Genomic DNA, 16,448 nt, shown 5'->3' on the forward strand with positions numbered 1-16,448 from the left:
ACTTACCCGACTGACCAAGGCTTTGCCGCTTTGTTAGTTTTGTTAAAACTAACAAAACATGCCGTTTTGCTGTTATTGTACTTTTGCCTTTGTCTATTAAAACGACGCGGCTTAAGGTAAGTAATTGTGTAATGGAATATTTATTTGAATAGTAGAAAGAAGTAATTGATATGATATAAAATTTGAGAATGTTTTATAGAAATGTAAAAAAGTTTTATTTTATAGTGAGTTTTTTGTATTTAAATAATAATAAAAAATTATTGATGTGATGTAAAAAATATAAGAAAGTTAGAATATTTTTGATATGATATTTTTGGGAGAAGTGGAATGGAAATTGAAAATTTGCCCAACGGTTACCAAACAACTTCATAATTTTCTCTAACAACTTCATAATTTTCTCTCAAAACCCTCACTTCACTCGGACAGTCCCTCAGCCTCAGGCGCCGTCTCCCATCTCCCGAGTCCCAAACCCTAGCCGTCTCCCCTCCAGAGTCCCCGCCCCACGCGGCCACGCCTTGACAACCAGATGCGGATCCGTTCACGCCTTCACGGCCCCTCCGCCCGTCCTTCAGAGTAGTGAGTTTTGTCTCCCACTTTCGCGAGTCTCGTGTTCCGGAGTCCTGGTGGTGAAATCCCGTGTTCATTCAACTCGTCCAACGATACAAACTCTCGAGGTTACTCAGGTTAGTTCTAGTTTGTTTGCTTTGTTAGTTTTTTAATTTTTTTGAGTAGTTTTTTGTTCGGTTGAAATTTTTGGTTGGTTTTCATTGAATCCGTTTTTTGTTTAACTTGTTTTTCGCAGACTCGCAGTTCGATCTGTTGGTCGGTGGTTGTTAGTATAATCCTTTTCAATTGAAGAGACAGATTTTTCCGAGCAGTTAATTTTGTTGAGAATGGCAGAGACATTTAAGGATTTGGGAGTATCTGACCAATTGATCGAGGCTTGTGAAAATTTGGGATGGAAAAATCCATCGAAAATACAGGCTGAAGCAATTCCTCATGCACTTGATGGTCCGTGCTCTTACTTTCTTAATGTTTTTCTGTCCCGTCGTATTTTAGTACATTGAAGGAAGTAATTCTTTTTGTTTTATGACTTATGTTTGGAAAAGCTCGACTTAAGTCTTAAAATGCGTATATAATACTGAACTCTTAAAATTCTATTCATGTTTCTGTTCCTCGGTTGAAAATGTGGATTTTTATTTCTGTTTGTCTTTTTCATATGATTGCCATATATCTATTGCTTTCACAGGTCTTATGAAATTGATTCCTTTTTTCTTAATCTTAAGTAATGATGATTTTGAACTCTCCCCCAAGTAATTGCCAATTTTTAATGCCAATTACTTATATTGATCATTATGTTTGACGTTGTTTTGGTTTATTGAAATGGATGTGATTATTCTACTTAGGCAGACAGTTGTATATTCTGATCCTAGCTTTTTGTGTGTGTGCGTGTGTGTTTTTTAATGAATCATAATTTATTGATTTCTTGTCCTTTTGTATATTTCTTGACAAGCATGGGAATATATTATATATGTCTGAAGTATTACTTCAATTTTATGTTCTGGTCTTCTTAATTGTTTGTATTATTTTAAGACGTTCAATTCTATTTGGATTTCTCTATTTAGGAAAAGACTTGATTGGACTTGCACAAACGGGTTCTGGTAAAACTGGAGCTTTTGCTCTTCCCATTTTGCAAGCGTTTTTAGAATCTCCACATCCATTCTTTGCTTGTGCTCTGTCCCCAACAAGGTTTGATATCTAATCCTAGGTTGATAGTTGAAGGAAATCTTTTTCTTTAATGTTTTGGGAAGAACGCTTATATTGACTAGTAGCTTGGTTTCTTTCTTTTGCTTCCACTTATCCTTTGATCTTGTTCCATTCAAGGGAGCTCGCAATTCAAATTGCCGAGCAGTTCAAAGCATTGGGATCTGGCTTTGGCCTTAAGTGCGCTGTGGTGAGTTTTATTTTTTTAATCAAAATTGGTTTTTAAATAGAATTTTTAGACTGTATATGAGTGTTTTGACGATGTATGTCATAGTCATTGTATGTTTGGACTACATGTCAGCACATAATATGTCTTTCCTTTGTACCAACTTTTAGCTTCATGTCTACAGAATGTGGTTTCTACTCTCGTACATCCAATTTTATGCTCTAGATTTTACATTTTCAATCCATGTAAGTACTTTCATGCTAATAAGTGTGCAATTATCAATGTTCTATGTTGTTTGAAGTTATCTTTTGTAATGGAAAATTATTTTATTTAGTTTTATGTGGTTGTGCTTACAAGTTAGCACTCTTATTGGAATATAAGTTTTATAATTTCAAAAGCTAGAGGATAAATTCCTAGAAGTTGAAGATGTAGAGACTTCAATAGTGGAGCTATGGAAGCGTTTGCTTAATATGTTATAATTTTGGATAGCGTCCCACCATTGCTTGAATGATTTTACTTATGTAGACTTTTTAAATTTTTTCTTTTCTCGTTTCATTTAGGGGCTCTCTTGTATACTTCCCGTGTATAAGGGTTGCGTCCCTCTGCCTCTTTTATTGAATTGAATTCCAATTACTTATCAAAAAAAAAAAATCCTAGAAGTTGATTGCTTTGACATCCATCAATTGAATGGATTTGAAAAAGGGAAAAATGTGTGATTTACCTGATTTACAATTAATTCCATATAGTATCAAAATGAACTCAGAGGTCCCTGGGGTATGCCAAAAAGAAGAAGGAAGAACTTCACTTATAATCCCTGATCTTTCATCACTTTTGAAATAAAGTACCCAAACTTTAAAAAGTGTCAATTTAGGGTACCCATCTTTCAATATTTTTCAATTTCAATCTTCCCTTAAATCCTGTCAAAATTCCCAAAATTGCAAGGATTTAGGTGTTGGTCATAATTTAATGGAATTTGCAAAAATATTCAGTCTTGAATGTTTGAAATTTTTTTAATTTTTTTTAAAAACAAAACACAAGGGTATTTTGGAAATTTTGATAGGATTTAATGTGAAATTCTAATGGAGGGTTTAAATTGAAAAAAATTAAAAGATGGATACCTTAAATTGACACTTTTTAAAGTTTGGGTACCTTATTTCAAAAGTGATGAAAGATCAGGGGTTATAAGTAAAGTTTTTACAAAAAATAATTTACTCCCTGCAGTTAAATTTCGTTAAAACACTTGATGGATTCTATTAGTTTGCCATGTCAGCGCCAATAAAACGACAACACGTGTCACTCTTAATATAAAAGTGTATAAAATATATAAGTATATAAAATTAAAAACTAAAAAATTAAAGGGGTGGCTGCCGAGCCACCCCACCCCCTTTCTTTATTTTTTTAATTAAAAATAATTAAATTTTAAGTTTTAAATTTTTATATTTTTTATTAAGAGTGACACGTGTTGTCATTTTATTGGCGATGACGTGGAATACTAACAGAATCTGTCAAGTGTTTGGAATTTGATTGCAGGAACTATATTGTTTTTTTGGCATACCCTAGGTACCTCTGAGTTTATTTTGATACCATAGGTAGCTAATTGTAAATCAGATAAAATACAGGGGCTGATTTTGCGTTTTTCCCTTTGAAAATGGATGGTAGACTCACTATCACTGATTCTTTTGTTATGGTTTTTACATCATATGTGAGATCTTGACACACTAGTTCAATGGTTGTAATTCTGATTTTAATGCTAAAAGGTGATGCGGGCAGCAAGTTTTCCAGAAGAGTAATCTCGAAAACCAAAATTAATTGAAATTGTGGTGTTTGATTAATGTAGCCCTGGTTAGAGCTCACGAAGTTTAGTTCATTTAGTTTAGTTTCTTTTTTATGGTTTTTTTACCTGTTAGGAAGCTGTTGGTTCAGTTTTAAGGAAGTTTTATTGAAGTAGGGGCAATCTGATAATTTTTGGATTTGTTTATAGGCTATTCTATAGGAGTCTTCGTTTAAGTTTTGGAGTCTTTGTCTATTTTCATTCATTCATTTATTTCTTCTTTTTTTTTTTTGGTTTAGGAGGATTGGCAATGGCCTAAGGCTTTATTATAATCTGTCGAAATATCTAGAAATTGAGTTGAATGAAATTTCAGCAGCTTTCTTGAAATTTTGACGGTGTGATTGTCTTCTCCTTCTAGCTGTAATTACTTGGGAATCGGAGGTGTGATTGGATATGGTTTACCTTTTCTTTTCTAATACTAAACAGCCATCTTCCTTCAATATTAATCAAGATTCAATATTTCTATTACCTAATAATTCCTAAGTTTTCAAACATTAAACCCCATATGAGACGTATTCAAGAACTCATCAGAAAACGTAATATAGTGCTGAATTTTCTAAAGATTCCATATCAAGAAGTCCTGATTGCTCTGATAAAGTGTAATTTATAGATTTAATATGTAAGAAAAGGACATAACCCATTGTTGGATGCATCATAAATGGAGTTGGGAATGTTGACAATTTCTCTGTCATGGAGGTGCAAGAATATATTTCCTGACTCATTTCTTCTTTAGTTAAATGATGTTGCAATGAAAATCTATGCATGAGAAACTGCAGTTAACTAGGGCGATGCAAGCGTGCCCTCTAGGCGAATGAAAGGAAAGGATCACGTGCTGTAGCGTTGAGTGCGCCTTGTGGGTTTTGGGTTTAAGGGCTTAGGTCCTTGTGGGTTTGTTTGGGTTTCTTTTTGTGGGTTGGTTTGGTTGTTCCTGTGTACTTAGGGGCACCTTACGCATTTTTAATAAAACATTTCTTATTTATCAAAAAAAAGAAACTGCGATTATGTGGAAATTCAAGAGAAAGGAAGCATCTCCTCTTGGTTGCTAAATCTTTTGATGCAAAGATTGTTAGGTTCAATTTGTATGATAGTGTGGTTTGATAGAAGATTATTGTTAAAGTCACATTTTTTTTTTACCAAATTCTGTGCAGCTTGTTGGAGGGATAGAAATGATGGAACAAACTAAGATGCTTGCAAACCGGCCACACATTATTGTAAGTTCTTCTTCTTCTTTTTTTATTCTTCTTTTTTCCTACTGACAATTTGTACGATGGTATAAATTTTTGCATAACTAAGAATGTGTGAATTTTTTTCCCATATAATTTATGTTGGATTGCAAAACTACAAGGATTCTATGATAATTTGTTGTGTTTGATCTTTGTTTTTTAGTGGTAATATTGCCCCTTTTGCTTTTGAATGTCGTTGAAAGAATCCAACCAAAAGAACAACAATAGAGTTGAAAGTATTTTTGAATTTCTTGTGATTATAGTACTGATTTGTATGAGTTCAAAAATGTTGTTGATTGTGTTATAAGTTTGATACCCGTTGAATGGGATCCCCTTAGTTACTTTTGAAGTGTTGTAAATCCAACAAGATTGGAGAAAGATAAAGACATAAAAATGTTATGATTTTACAAAACAACTTCTCTCGATTGGAGGGGGTGTGGGTCTTAGCAATATCCTTCTTAATCTGAACTGGATTGCCTCAAGGTTGGGCCTATAATGAAGCTAGGGTTTAAGCCCCAAGGAAGACTAGGTATTATATGATGACACCATGATGATTGCAGAAAATTGTCTTGAGTTGGGGTGGCGTTGTGGAAGAATATCAAGAAGGGGTGGGATAAACTTTCCAGCTTTACAAGTTTTGAGGTGGGGGATGGATCGAAGATTAGCTTCTGGCATGACCAGTGGTGTGGGGAAACGTCTCTAAAGGTAGCTTTTCCGTTTTATATGGTCTTGCTTGTGAGAAGGACGCCTCTATTGCAGCTAATTTAGAGTTTTTGGGCGGTTCCAACCAGTGGAATGTGAGCTTCACTAGAACTGCACATGATTGGGAGGTAGATGGCTTTGCCTCTTTTTTCCAGGTATTGCACTCCTTTAGAGTGAGAAGAGGATGTGTAGATAAGCTGTGTTGGAATACTTCCAAAAGAGGTTTACTCAAGGTTAAATCCTTCTACTACTCTTTGGCTTTTTTGGATGGTAGCAACTTCCCTTGGAAGAGTGTTTGGAGGGCTCAAGCTCCTTCGAGGCAACCTTTTTTGCATGGTCGGCGACTCTAGGCATGATCCTCACCTTGGATAATCTTAAGAGGCGGCACACCATCGTGATGGGCAGATGTTCCATGTGCAAGTGGAATGGGGAATCTGTGGACCGCATTTTCCTTCTATGTGATGTGGCTTCCATTATTTGGAGTGTTCTTTTTAATCACTTTAGATGTCCTGGGTTATGCCTAGACTTGTTATTGATTTGGATAATTGTTGGTGGTTCTTTGGTAGGACAATGAGCGTTGCGGTGTGGAAAATAGTGTCCTACGTGCCTCTTTTAGTGTTTATAGAAGGAAATAAATGATAGAAATTTTGAAGACAGGACGAGGACTGTGGGGGCGTATATATCTCTTCTGTCGATTAGTTTTAGTGATTTTCTTTTTCGTTTTGCTCGTTGTAGTTAGATTGTTCATTTTGTATACTTCCTATGTACTTAGAGGCATCTTGCACTTTCAATGAGATTGGTTTTATTACTTATTTGAGCATGTATAATGGTAAATGTATGGGGTGTTTGTTTTGAATAATATTCAACTTTTTTCAAAAACGAATTATATTTTATTCAACTTTTTTAAAAAAATTTCAAAATTTTTCAACTTTTATCTCACAAAGTCAAACCTCGTAATTCGCATAGTGAATTCGAATAATATTCGGATTCAACACCCAAACGGACACCCCACATATCATCCCTCATTCGAATGAATGGAATCTACAAATCATTGACAAGGTATAATCAATTTTGGTGGCTTCTGTCTCATGTTAGGTTTTGGATATGGAGCTGTCTTTTTATTGGTTTTGTGTACTCCTATAGTTGGGTTGTGCTGCTTCTATACCCATTTTATGTTTTAGTTTTAGTTACTAAAAAACTTACTTGTACTAGCCTTCACTTCTTAGTCTTGAATTTGAGAGCTGTTTGCTTGGCCCTTATGCTTGATAATAAACCTTAGAATGTATTTTTAAGTTTGTACTTTTGTGCAATGCAACTTGGTCACTAAAATAGCTGCATGTTCACAAGTTCCCATTCAAAATATTGCAAGTGCAATTGCCCAAGGAGCCTTCTTTGAATTTGTATGGATTTTTTAATGCACTTCATTATTTAAGCTTTTTGGTATGCATCTGGAAAGTCAATTTTACTGCCTTTTTCTTATTAGTTGTTTAATCCACTTCTAATGTGTTACTTATTTTTCCATTCCTTTGTAGGTTGGAACACCTGGACGCCTTTTGGATCATCTTTCCAACACTAAAGGTTTTTCCCTTCGCACATTGAAGTATTTGGTACGGTTTTGTTATTACATGTCAGCCATGTGCTTTCTTTTGTATATACTACTTGGTCTATTACATATGTGCACTCTATTTCTCATTTATATAGTTTTATTGTAGGAGACTTTAGGAGTGTCGAAACAGTTTCATATGAGGTTGATGAATTAATATATGGGTTTGAAGTTACAAGATGAATTAGAATCTTTGGCATGAATGTTTTCCCTTTTCTAGTTAGGTGTTTCTCTTGTATACTTCATGTGTACCTTGGTTGTGCCTTTTTCGCTTTTTAATGACACTTTGATTACTTGCCAAAAAAATAATCTTTGGCATGAATATGGAAAAAGTAAAGTATGTGCAACATGGGTTCTCATATTTTGGTATTTGGGTTTGAAATGCTTGTGCATGAAAATGAAACAAATACCTAATTAAATAATTTCCTTTTTGTAACCAAGGCTCTACTTGAATTTTTTTTTTCATTTTCAATTATGTTTCCAAATTTTCATGCATGAACATTTCAAGCACTTTCTACTAAGTATATCCTTCGAATAATTTCCTTTTGTAACCAAGGAACTACTTGAAAAAAATTTGAAATTACATTTTGAACTTTTCATGCATGGTTGTTTCAAGCACGTGCTACTAAACATATCCCTGACACCCCATAAAGTTAGTGATGCGGAACGAAGTGAGAAATTTATTGGATCCTATTAGTTAATTGAATCGTTAGTATTTAATTTTATATTTTATTTACTTTTTGAGAGTCAATGGTGTCGTTTTTGGTAATATAATAAATAGGTGATTGCCCTAGAGTATATTTGGAAATTCAATAAGTAGGTGATTACCCTAGAGTGTTTTTTATAATTCAAGCTCCAACGAGATTTTTTATGGGGAAGGTAGGTGAAGAATTTAAATATCACCTAGTTAGTTGGGCCAAGGTTTGCTCTTCGATCTTTGAGGGAGGGTTGGGTATCAGAAACTTGATGCTGTTCAATTGTGCTCTGCTAGGTAAATGGTCGTGGCGCTATGGGATTGAGAGAAAGCGTAAGACGCCCCTAAGTATACATGAAGTATACACATGAGCAACTTAGCTAGCCCACATGAAAAATCCAAGAAAACCCATAAGAAACTACATACCTACAACTCCCAAAACCCACATGAAACTCAAGATACAATAGAAACCCCCCAACAAACACCCAAAATACAAAGTAACCCCCAAAATAAAATAAAACCCAAGATACAATAGAACCCCCTATCCAACACCCAAGATACAAAGTAATCCCCCATGATACAATAAAACCCAAGATTCAATAGAAACCCCCCATCAAACACCCATGATACAATAGAACCCCCCATATACAATAAAACCCAAGATACAAAGTAACCCCCCATCATACAATAAAACCCCCAAACAATACAACAATACCCCAAATACAAGAAAGCAAACTCAAAATACAAAGCAAACCCGAAATACAAAGAAAAGCCAGAGCTACAAGAGGAAAAAAAAACAATGGCTCGTGGAGCCACGCGCACCGGTGCACCACTGGCGCGTGCAACCGGAGCGGCGCGAAACCAGCCGAAAGGACCACCGGAAGAATCGGAAATTGCCGGAGAAGCCATCGGAGAGACGCGTGTGTGGAGGAGAGGTCCCATACGCTGCAAATCTAGCACCCAAAAATCAGAAACATCCACAGCCACGCGCGCCAGAACGGCGCGTGGCAGCCACCCGCAGCAATGTTGATGGCGGAGAAGAGCCGGACCACGACGAAGAGTCCTCCGGAGAAGCACGTGGACGGCGAGGAGGCCCCAAAACCCGTAGATCTACAACCCAAGAAGTGCATGAACAAAAACAGCCACCCACAACGGCGTGGTGGCAACCAAAGAGACGGCGACATCGGCAAGGACCGGAGCAAGCCGGAGAGGTTCACGAGCGGGGCGCGAGCGCGCTGGAAAACCCAACCACTGAGAACTACCCCCAACAAAAGAAAACCCCAAAACTAAAAGACCTAAGAGAAGAAGAAAAGCTAAGAGAACCTAGACCGGAGAGGAACCAGAAGAGGAGGGAGGGAGGGAGGATCCTCCCTCCCTTCCTTACAAGCGAAGTAGAGTAGGCTAAAGGTTTTTTTGAAAAGAGGGGGATAATTTAGAGTTTTTGGGCAGTTCCAACTGGTGGAACGTGAGCTTTACTAGAGAGGCGCATGATTGGTAGGTGGATGTTTTTGTTTCTTTCTCCATATGCTGCATTCAGTTAAAGTGAGAAGAGGTAGTAAACATAAGGCTTTGTGGGCCTTTTCTAAAAAAAGTTTGTTCAAGGTCAAGTCTTTCTTCTACTCATTGGCTTGTTCTGAAGGTACTCGCTTTCCTTGGAAGAGTATGTGGCGGACTCAGGCTCATTCAAGCGTGGCCTTTTTTGCGTGGTCAGCGGCTCTTGGAAAGATCCTTACCTTGGACAATCTCAGGCTTGTTCTGAAGGTACTCACATTTCTTGGAAAAGTATGTGGCGAACTCAGGCTCATTCAAGTGTGGCCTTTTTTGCGTGGTCGGCGGCTCTTGGAAAGATCCTTACCTTAGACAATCTCATGAAGTGGCAGGTTATCGTGATAAACAAATATTGCATATTAAAGAAGACTAGGCAGTCCGTTAACCATCTTCTTATTCATTGCGATGTGGCTTCTGCTTGCCCTAGATTAGGGTTAGGTAGTTAGTGAGTCTATTTAAGTGTAATTTGTGCTCAAATGGAGGCAGACTTTGGTGGAATACAATTTCTGACAAATTGATGCTCCCCTCCCTTTCTTCCCCCCCCCCCCCCCCCCCCCCCCACCTGGCTTCTTCTCTCTTTCTCTGATCTTCCCTTTCTCTTCCCCTGACTTCTCTCTTTCTTGCTTCTTCTTTCTCTTCTTTTTCTCCTTACTTTTAGCTTCTTTCCCTCCTTTCAGCGTTTGAGTTTTGTGTTTATTGTTTGTCCCACATCAGTTAGTCTCAAATTGGAAAGATGAATTACTCACATAGAGTTAGAGGATTATAAAGGAGCTCATAGGTGCCAAGTCTCCGATTGGTTTCTTACTTGGTGAGACTGGACTTCATAAGTTATTTTTGGAAGCTCCAATTGCAACTTGACTAGCCCTTTTGGAGTGATAATGCAGATGTGACTAAAGTTTTTCAGTGTCGTTACATATCCTGCTTCCACAAGCTATGAGTTTGCTGCCTTCTTTCCTTAGTTAATTAGTTACATATCCTGCTTCCACAAGCTATGAGTTTGCCTTCTTTCATTAGTTAATTAGTTTATGAATATTTTGTGCTTATCAGTTCTTTCATTTATTTCTGTCAAAGAAACTCTGGAGGGGCATGTGGTAAGTATAGAAATAATTTGTGCAAATGTATGTTTTATGGTATAAAGTGGGTAAGACATGCTGCAAGAAATGGTAATTGACACTTTGCACAATGTGCAATTTGATAGCCATAGAGTGTATTATGTATATTTTTGAAGATAAAAGAACTAGACATTGTAGCGGCAAAGTTACAATATCTATTCCTCCTATCCATTTTGTAATTCACAAACTCTAATATGTTTTGATCTTGTTAGCAGAGAATGCTTTACTCTATTCGTTTAATATCTTTTTCATGATCTTTAGTCATGGTATTACCGTTACTACATCTTATTCCTCAATGTAATAAGAGTAGTTACATTAGTTTCCTCTTCTACCAGGTTTTAGATGAAGCCGATAAACTATTGAATGATGAATTCGAGAAATCCCTCGACGAAATTTTAAACGTTATCCCTCGTGAGCGAAGAACATATTTATTTTCCGCTACAATGACCAAAAAGGTGTGTGTTTTAATATTCTTATGCTTGTTAAAAGGTTTTGTTGATTCATGCAATTCGTATTATATCAACATTGACAAGGGATGCTGGAGATGCATGGATGGTGCCTAGATGAAAAGATATATGTTGTTTTTGTCCATATGATATTTTATTTTACTGAGAAAGGTATACGTTTTTGTGTTTCATATATTTTTTTAATTTATTCACACTAATTGGTGTTTCATCAGGTTAAGAAGCTCCAAAGGGTTTGTTTGAGAAATCCTGTAAAGGTAATATTAATTATTCTTTTGTAATGACACTTTCCATATTTTTTTGTCATGATTTGTAACAATTGTCAGTTTTTTGATCATTTCAGATTGAAGTAGCATCTAAATATTCAACTGTTGACACACTGATGCAGCATTATTGCTTCGTATCTGATAAATACAAGGTATTTCCTTTTCTTAGTGTCAAATTGGTTTTTCAAGATGTTATACTAAAGACTAGATATGTTTTTTTAATAAATAATGTCATATCATTAAAAAGTGTAGAGGAGCGCAACTCTAGCACACAGTAAGTATACAAAAGTGTCCCTAATCAAAGGAAACAAAGGAACAGGAAATTAAAAACTCTACAAATGTAACACGACTTAGGGTATAAGCCGAGACCCATACAAATAACATATTAAGCACATTTCGACACAACTCCAACACCAGCATTTCTACATTTTCAAAATGTCATGCATTCTTCTCACGCCATATACCCCACATAACACACAAAGGAACCTGCTTCCAAATTTGTTGAACTTAACCACGACCAAGCGAATTGCCCCAACTACTCAACAAATCCAGCACCCATCGCGGTATGACCCACTCCACACCAAACAATCTATAGAAAAAACTCCAGATATCCTGTGCAATATCACAGTGAAGTAAGAGGGTTCAATGGATTCCCCACTCTTCTTGCACATACAGCACCACTCAACTACCACTATATGACGCCTACGACTAAAGACTAGATATGTATGGCAACAAGTATTATTTATGGCGATTAGTGCCAATAAATAAAACAGTTGAATTTATGATTGCTAATGGGTATTAGGCAAATCATCTTGGCCTCCATTTAAATAAGCATTGTTACAATTATGTTCTTATACCCATTGAAGAAGCTAGTGGAGTTACATGGAAAATATACAAGAGTTAGTTCAGTCTTTTGCATATGGACCAAAAACATGTATTCACCTTAAAATAGCAATGTAAAAGAAAAAAGAATTAACTCTAGTCTTATATGTGTATGTACACACTTTGGTTGAGTAACACAAAGCATGTCTCAAGAGGTGCCACTAGGAGACGTGTCCCTTTTGGTGCAAGTGCCATGCATTTTGGAGAGAGATGTGTTTAAACAAGAATTTAGAAAGCATGATCATGACATGCACTTGGAAGGTCTGTTCATGTCATAACATGCATTTTATTTTTGGGAAAAATTCACATACCCCCTTAAACTATCACTCAATTGACAATGTCCTCCCGCCAGCAAAAAGACAAAAATGACCTTACAATTTTTTCAATTAAACAAAAATACCCCTATAAATTTGAAAAGAAAAAAAAAAATTAAAGGAAAAATGAAAATTTTTTGTTAACTTTTTTTTTTAAAAAAAAAAAAAAAACTTTTTTAATTTTTCATTTAATTTTAAAATTTGGCCACCCTTGGTTTTTATGCATTTTTTTTAGGGTAATTTCGTCATTGGGGGAATATTGTCAATTGGGTAGTAGTTTGAGGGGGGTATGTGGACTTTACCCTTTATTTTTTTCTTCGTAGCTATTGTTGTTTTATGTTGTAGGCCTTTGGTATTTTTCTTGTATGCACATTCATATTTAATGTCTTTACAGGATTGCTACCTTGTATATATTTTGATTGAGAAGTGTGGATTTTCATCAATGGTTTTTACACGTACCTGTTATGCAACGCGTATTGTTGCTCTGTTTCTTCGAAATCTTGGATTCAAGGCCATTCCGATTAGTGGCGAAATGGCACAGGTACCATTTGTTAGTTCAAGTAAACTATAAAGATTTGGATTTGTATATCTTTAAAGGTGTTGGTTATCCCTTTTCTTAATCTTCTTTCTTTCTTTCTCTCTTTCTTCTTTGATGTTATTTTGATGTTGCCATAACATTTTATGTGGACGCTTTCTAACAGTCAAAGAGACTTGGAGCCTTGAATCAGTTTAAGGCAGGAGCGTCCAATATTCTTGTCTGCACTGATGTGGCAAGTAGAGGACTGGACATTCCTTCTGTTGATCTGGTTATCAATTATGATATCCCCGCAAACCCCAAGGTTGGTTATGCCATTTTAGCTTTCTTTTTGTCAATTTTTTTTTTTTTTTTTCATATGCACCCTTATTTCTAAATTTATTTAGCCTTTCTTGGATATTGCCTTTCAGTATGGACCTTTTAGATTATCAGTTATAATTTATTGAGAGGGTATGGTGTACATCCTTGTGTATCATAGCTTTTTTGGTGGGGCTTTTTATTGATTTATGAAGTGGCTCCAGTTCTTTAAGCAGCTTTTGAGAACTAGCACAGAGGTTGCTTTTTAAAGCTGTAAAAACTGGCCTTTTCAAATCTTTTTTACTTATCTAAAACGATACATCATTCCTAGCCTTTAAACCCAGATACTTAGAATCTTGTATAATTGTTGCAGAGTCGGTTCTACTTAGCCCTTCTTTTTATCATTGAGTGGCAGTATGGACCTTTTCAGCTTTATATCTCACACAAGACCTAGAGAGGTCAAATATTGACAAATGATCCTGAATCTAATTTAAAAGATCATATTAAGAGTATGTAACGCTTTCATAGATGGTAGATAACAATTTTTCTTGACTAGTTATTCATTAATTGTTTGGCATTGTATAATTAAACAATTTCTAGTTCTTGCTACGGCTTGGATTCACAAAGTGGTAGCTGATGTTCCTTTCCCTGCCCCCTCCCACCTCTGAAATTTCCTCATGTCCTTGTAGAAGTTTGTGTATTAGTACTTATCAAAAAAAAAAAAAAAAAGTTTGTGTATTAGCATTGTTTTCTTCTTCTTTGAGTTGTTTCCCGGATAATCGTTCGAAATTTGGGTCTGCTACACATCTAGAAATTATGCGTCCAGATCCTCTCTTGTATTTGCATTTGATCTTTATGCTTGTTCTATATGCCCGGGTTTACTAATCACAAGTGGTCCACAGGATTATATCCATCGGGTGGGAAGAACCGCACGTGCAGGACGATCTGGCGTTGCGATCTCTCTAGTGGATCAATATCAGTTGGTTTGGTTTAAACAAATAGAGAATCTCATAGGTAGACAACACATGCCATGCTTTGTGTGAAGAGATATTGTAAAGCAAGCATGTATCAAAAACTAAGACTTTTTCTTTGTTTCAGGCAAGGAGTTGCCGGAGATGCCTTTTCAGCGGGAGGAAGTCTTGCTATTGAATGAACGAGTCAAAGAGGCCACAGGAATATCTCGAAGGGTAATGAATGACCAAGATTAAGAGTAGCTCTGCTAACAAGAGGGTTGGGGCATAGTTGTCCCTGTCCATTTCTTGTGATTAATTGTCAAATTATGGTTTATCCGAGTAATATGCTTTTAAACTTTTCACCAGCAAACACCTATCAAAAAAAAAAAAAAACTTTTCACCAGCAAACACAGTATGATGATTGGCTGGATAGTATGATGATGGGCTGGTTTTCCTTACTGATAGGCTCTGATTTGGTGCTAGTCATTAGGTGAGGGGTGATCGGCCAGCCCCTATGAGGAGAGGATACTCCTCCCAAGGTGAGGGGCAGTTGGCCGCCCCACTTTGAGGAGAGGTTGCCCCTCACCAAGTGTGACTACCCCCTTCTGAGGAGAGGCTATGGGAGGCAGCCTCCTCATCTGGTGAGGGCAGTTGTGAGGGGCGTTCCCTTCTCTTCTTTTTTTTTTTTTTGTTTTTTTTCAATCGAAAAAAAATTGGGGATAAAATTGTAATTTTACATCAGGTTGAGTCATCAGCTATGTCATTTGTCAATCAGCAATTGGTTGTGTTGTAGATCCCTGTAATGGTTTTCATCAAATTACTAACGGTAGAAACCATTTTAGACAGATAGCTTACCCTAGGTATCTTTAAGATACTTTTGTACTCCATGGACCCTAAAATTTTCTCTCATAAAGTTTTGCGATATATGGGGGGGGGGGGGGGTTTCCCATTGAAGAGCTTTGTTGTTGTTTTTGTTATCCTAGTTATTATTAATTAATGTGTTGTTCTTTTTTGGTCTATCTTTTGTTCCTACAGGGAATGGAGGAATCTGGAGGCAAGAAGGGGAAAAGGCGAAATGATGAGGAGGATATGGACAAACACTTGGGTACCAAGGATAGGAAGTTTTCTAAAAAGAAGAGAAAATGAATTTAACAGTTATTGATATCAAATTTTGTTAGAATTTTTAAATGTTTAATGTTTTAGATTTCTTAAATAATTGTGAGGTTATATATATATATATATATGTATAATTTTTTTTTCAAATTTTGTTTAGCTTTCTCAAACGTATTTTTATAAAACTGATCAAACTATAGATAATAGATTAATTGTAGAAAGAGATCCTTTGGCTGATGTTAATTGATTATTCTTGCTTCGGTAGCAATTATAAGAGTTCCCAGATATTGTGAATGTTGTTTTCACCCACTTTTGCTTTCTCACAATCTCTGAAGCTCAGGTAATTAGTTAAAAGGTTTTGCTTCTTCCATTGGATTAGGATCAATCCCAGACATGGTTAAGCTAACATCTGTTCTTAGAGCATGACAGCATGTGATTCTTAAATATATTTTTACTAGGATTAATAAGCGAAAATGCATGCGAAAATCACGTGTTTTAGGGATATATTAAATATTTATTTATTGATTACTCCAAATTCTTTTATTTTCATGTAAAGAGCATTTCCTTCACGGGTGAACACTGCCAAACATACTTACCAAAAATAAATAAATAAATAAAAAAACTCCTGCCAAATATGTTGTTGATCAATTTCATAATGATTATTGTTTTACCCACTTCCAACTCTCCCGAATAGTCGTATTTTTCTCCATGGTGATAAGGAGCTAAAAGATCTACTAGAGTTTCCTACTCATAGGACTTGATAGTCAATTCTTTTGTTGTCAATCTACCATAACTAATTGAATGAGATTTCTCATAGATCTCTCCCTTTTTTTTTTTCTTTTTTTTTTCTCAGTTAACCAAAAGAGAATAATTACATGAGTTTCAAACTTCAATTTTGATTAATAATTTAATCAATTTTAGTTATATCTTTTTTCCACCACCTGAAGAATAAAGTATTTTCTAAAAGGGTACCATCTTAAC

General features: G+C 35.9%; 1 protein-coding gene across 2 annotated transcripts; it reads left to right on the forward strand.

The window, feature by feature from the left end:
• Positions 1-362: 362 nt before the first annotated feature.
• Positions 363-15,617, forward strand: LOC133851915 (DEAD-box ATP-dependent RNA helicase 10). 2 transcript variants are annotated; one of them, XM_062288541.1, is made up of 14 exons: positions 363-683; positions 803-1,011; positions 1,626-1,749; positions 1,885-1,954; positions 4,910-4,972; positions 7,219-7,293; positions 10,979-11,098; positions 11,323-11,364; positions 11,451-11,525; positions 12,964-13,110; positions 13,271-13,408; positions 14,304-14,415; positions 14,500-14,588; positions 15,390-15,617. In XM_062288541.1, the coding sequence occupies exons 2-14, from the start codon at positions 894-896 to the stop codon at positions 15,498-15,500; spliced, it is 1,284 nt and encodes a 427-aa protein (XP_062144525.1). In that variant the 5' UTR covers positions 363-683; positions 803-893; the 3' UTR covers positions 15,501-15,617. The 2 variants fall into 2 exon arrangements, with proteins under 2 accessions (XP_062144525.1, XP_062144526.1); XM_062288542.1 differs by lacking the exon at positions 10,979-11,098.
• Positions 15,618-16,448: the final 831 nt, after the last annotated feature.

The sequence above is a fragment of the Alnus glutinosa genome, chromosome 12, assembly GCF_958979055.1.
Source record: "Alnus glutinosa chromosome 12, dhAlnGlut1.1, whole genome shotgun sequence".
Classification (NCBI taxonomy): Eukaryota; Viridiplantae; Streptophyta; class Magnoliopsida; order Fagales; family Betulaceae; genus Alnus; species Alnus glutinosa.

Excerpts from the sequence above, each read along its gene's own strand:
- LOC133851915 (XM_062288541.1), top strand. The coding sequence starts at position 894 with ATGGCAGAGACATTTAAGGATTTGGGAGTATCTGACCAATTGATCGAG. Across the intron at positions 13,409-14,303 it reads ATATCCCCGCAAACCCCAAG|GATTATATCCATCGGGTGGG; the intron begins GTTGGTTATGCC and ends AGTGGTCCACAG. Across the intron at positions 14,589-15,389 it reads CCACAGGAATATCTCGAAGG|GGAATGGAGGAATCTGGAGG; the intron begins GTAATGAATGAC and ends TTGTTCCTACAG.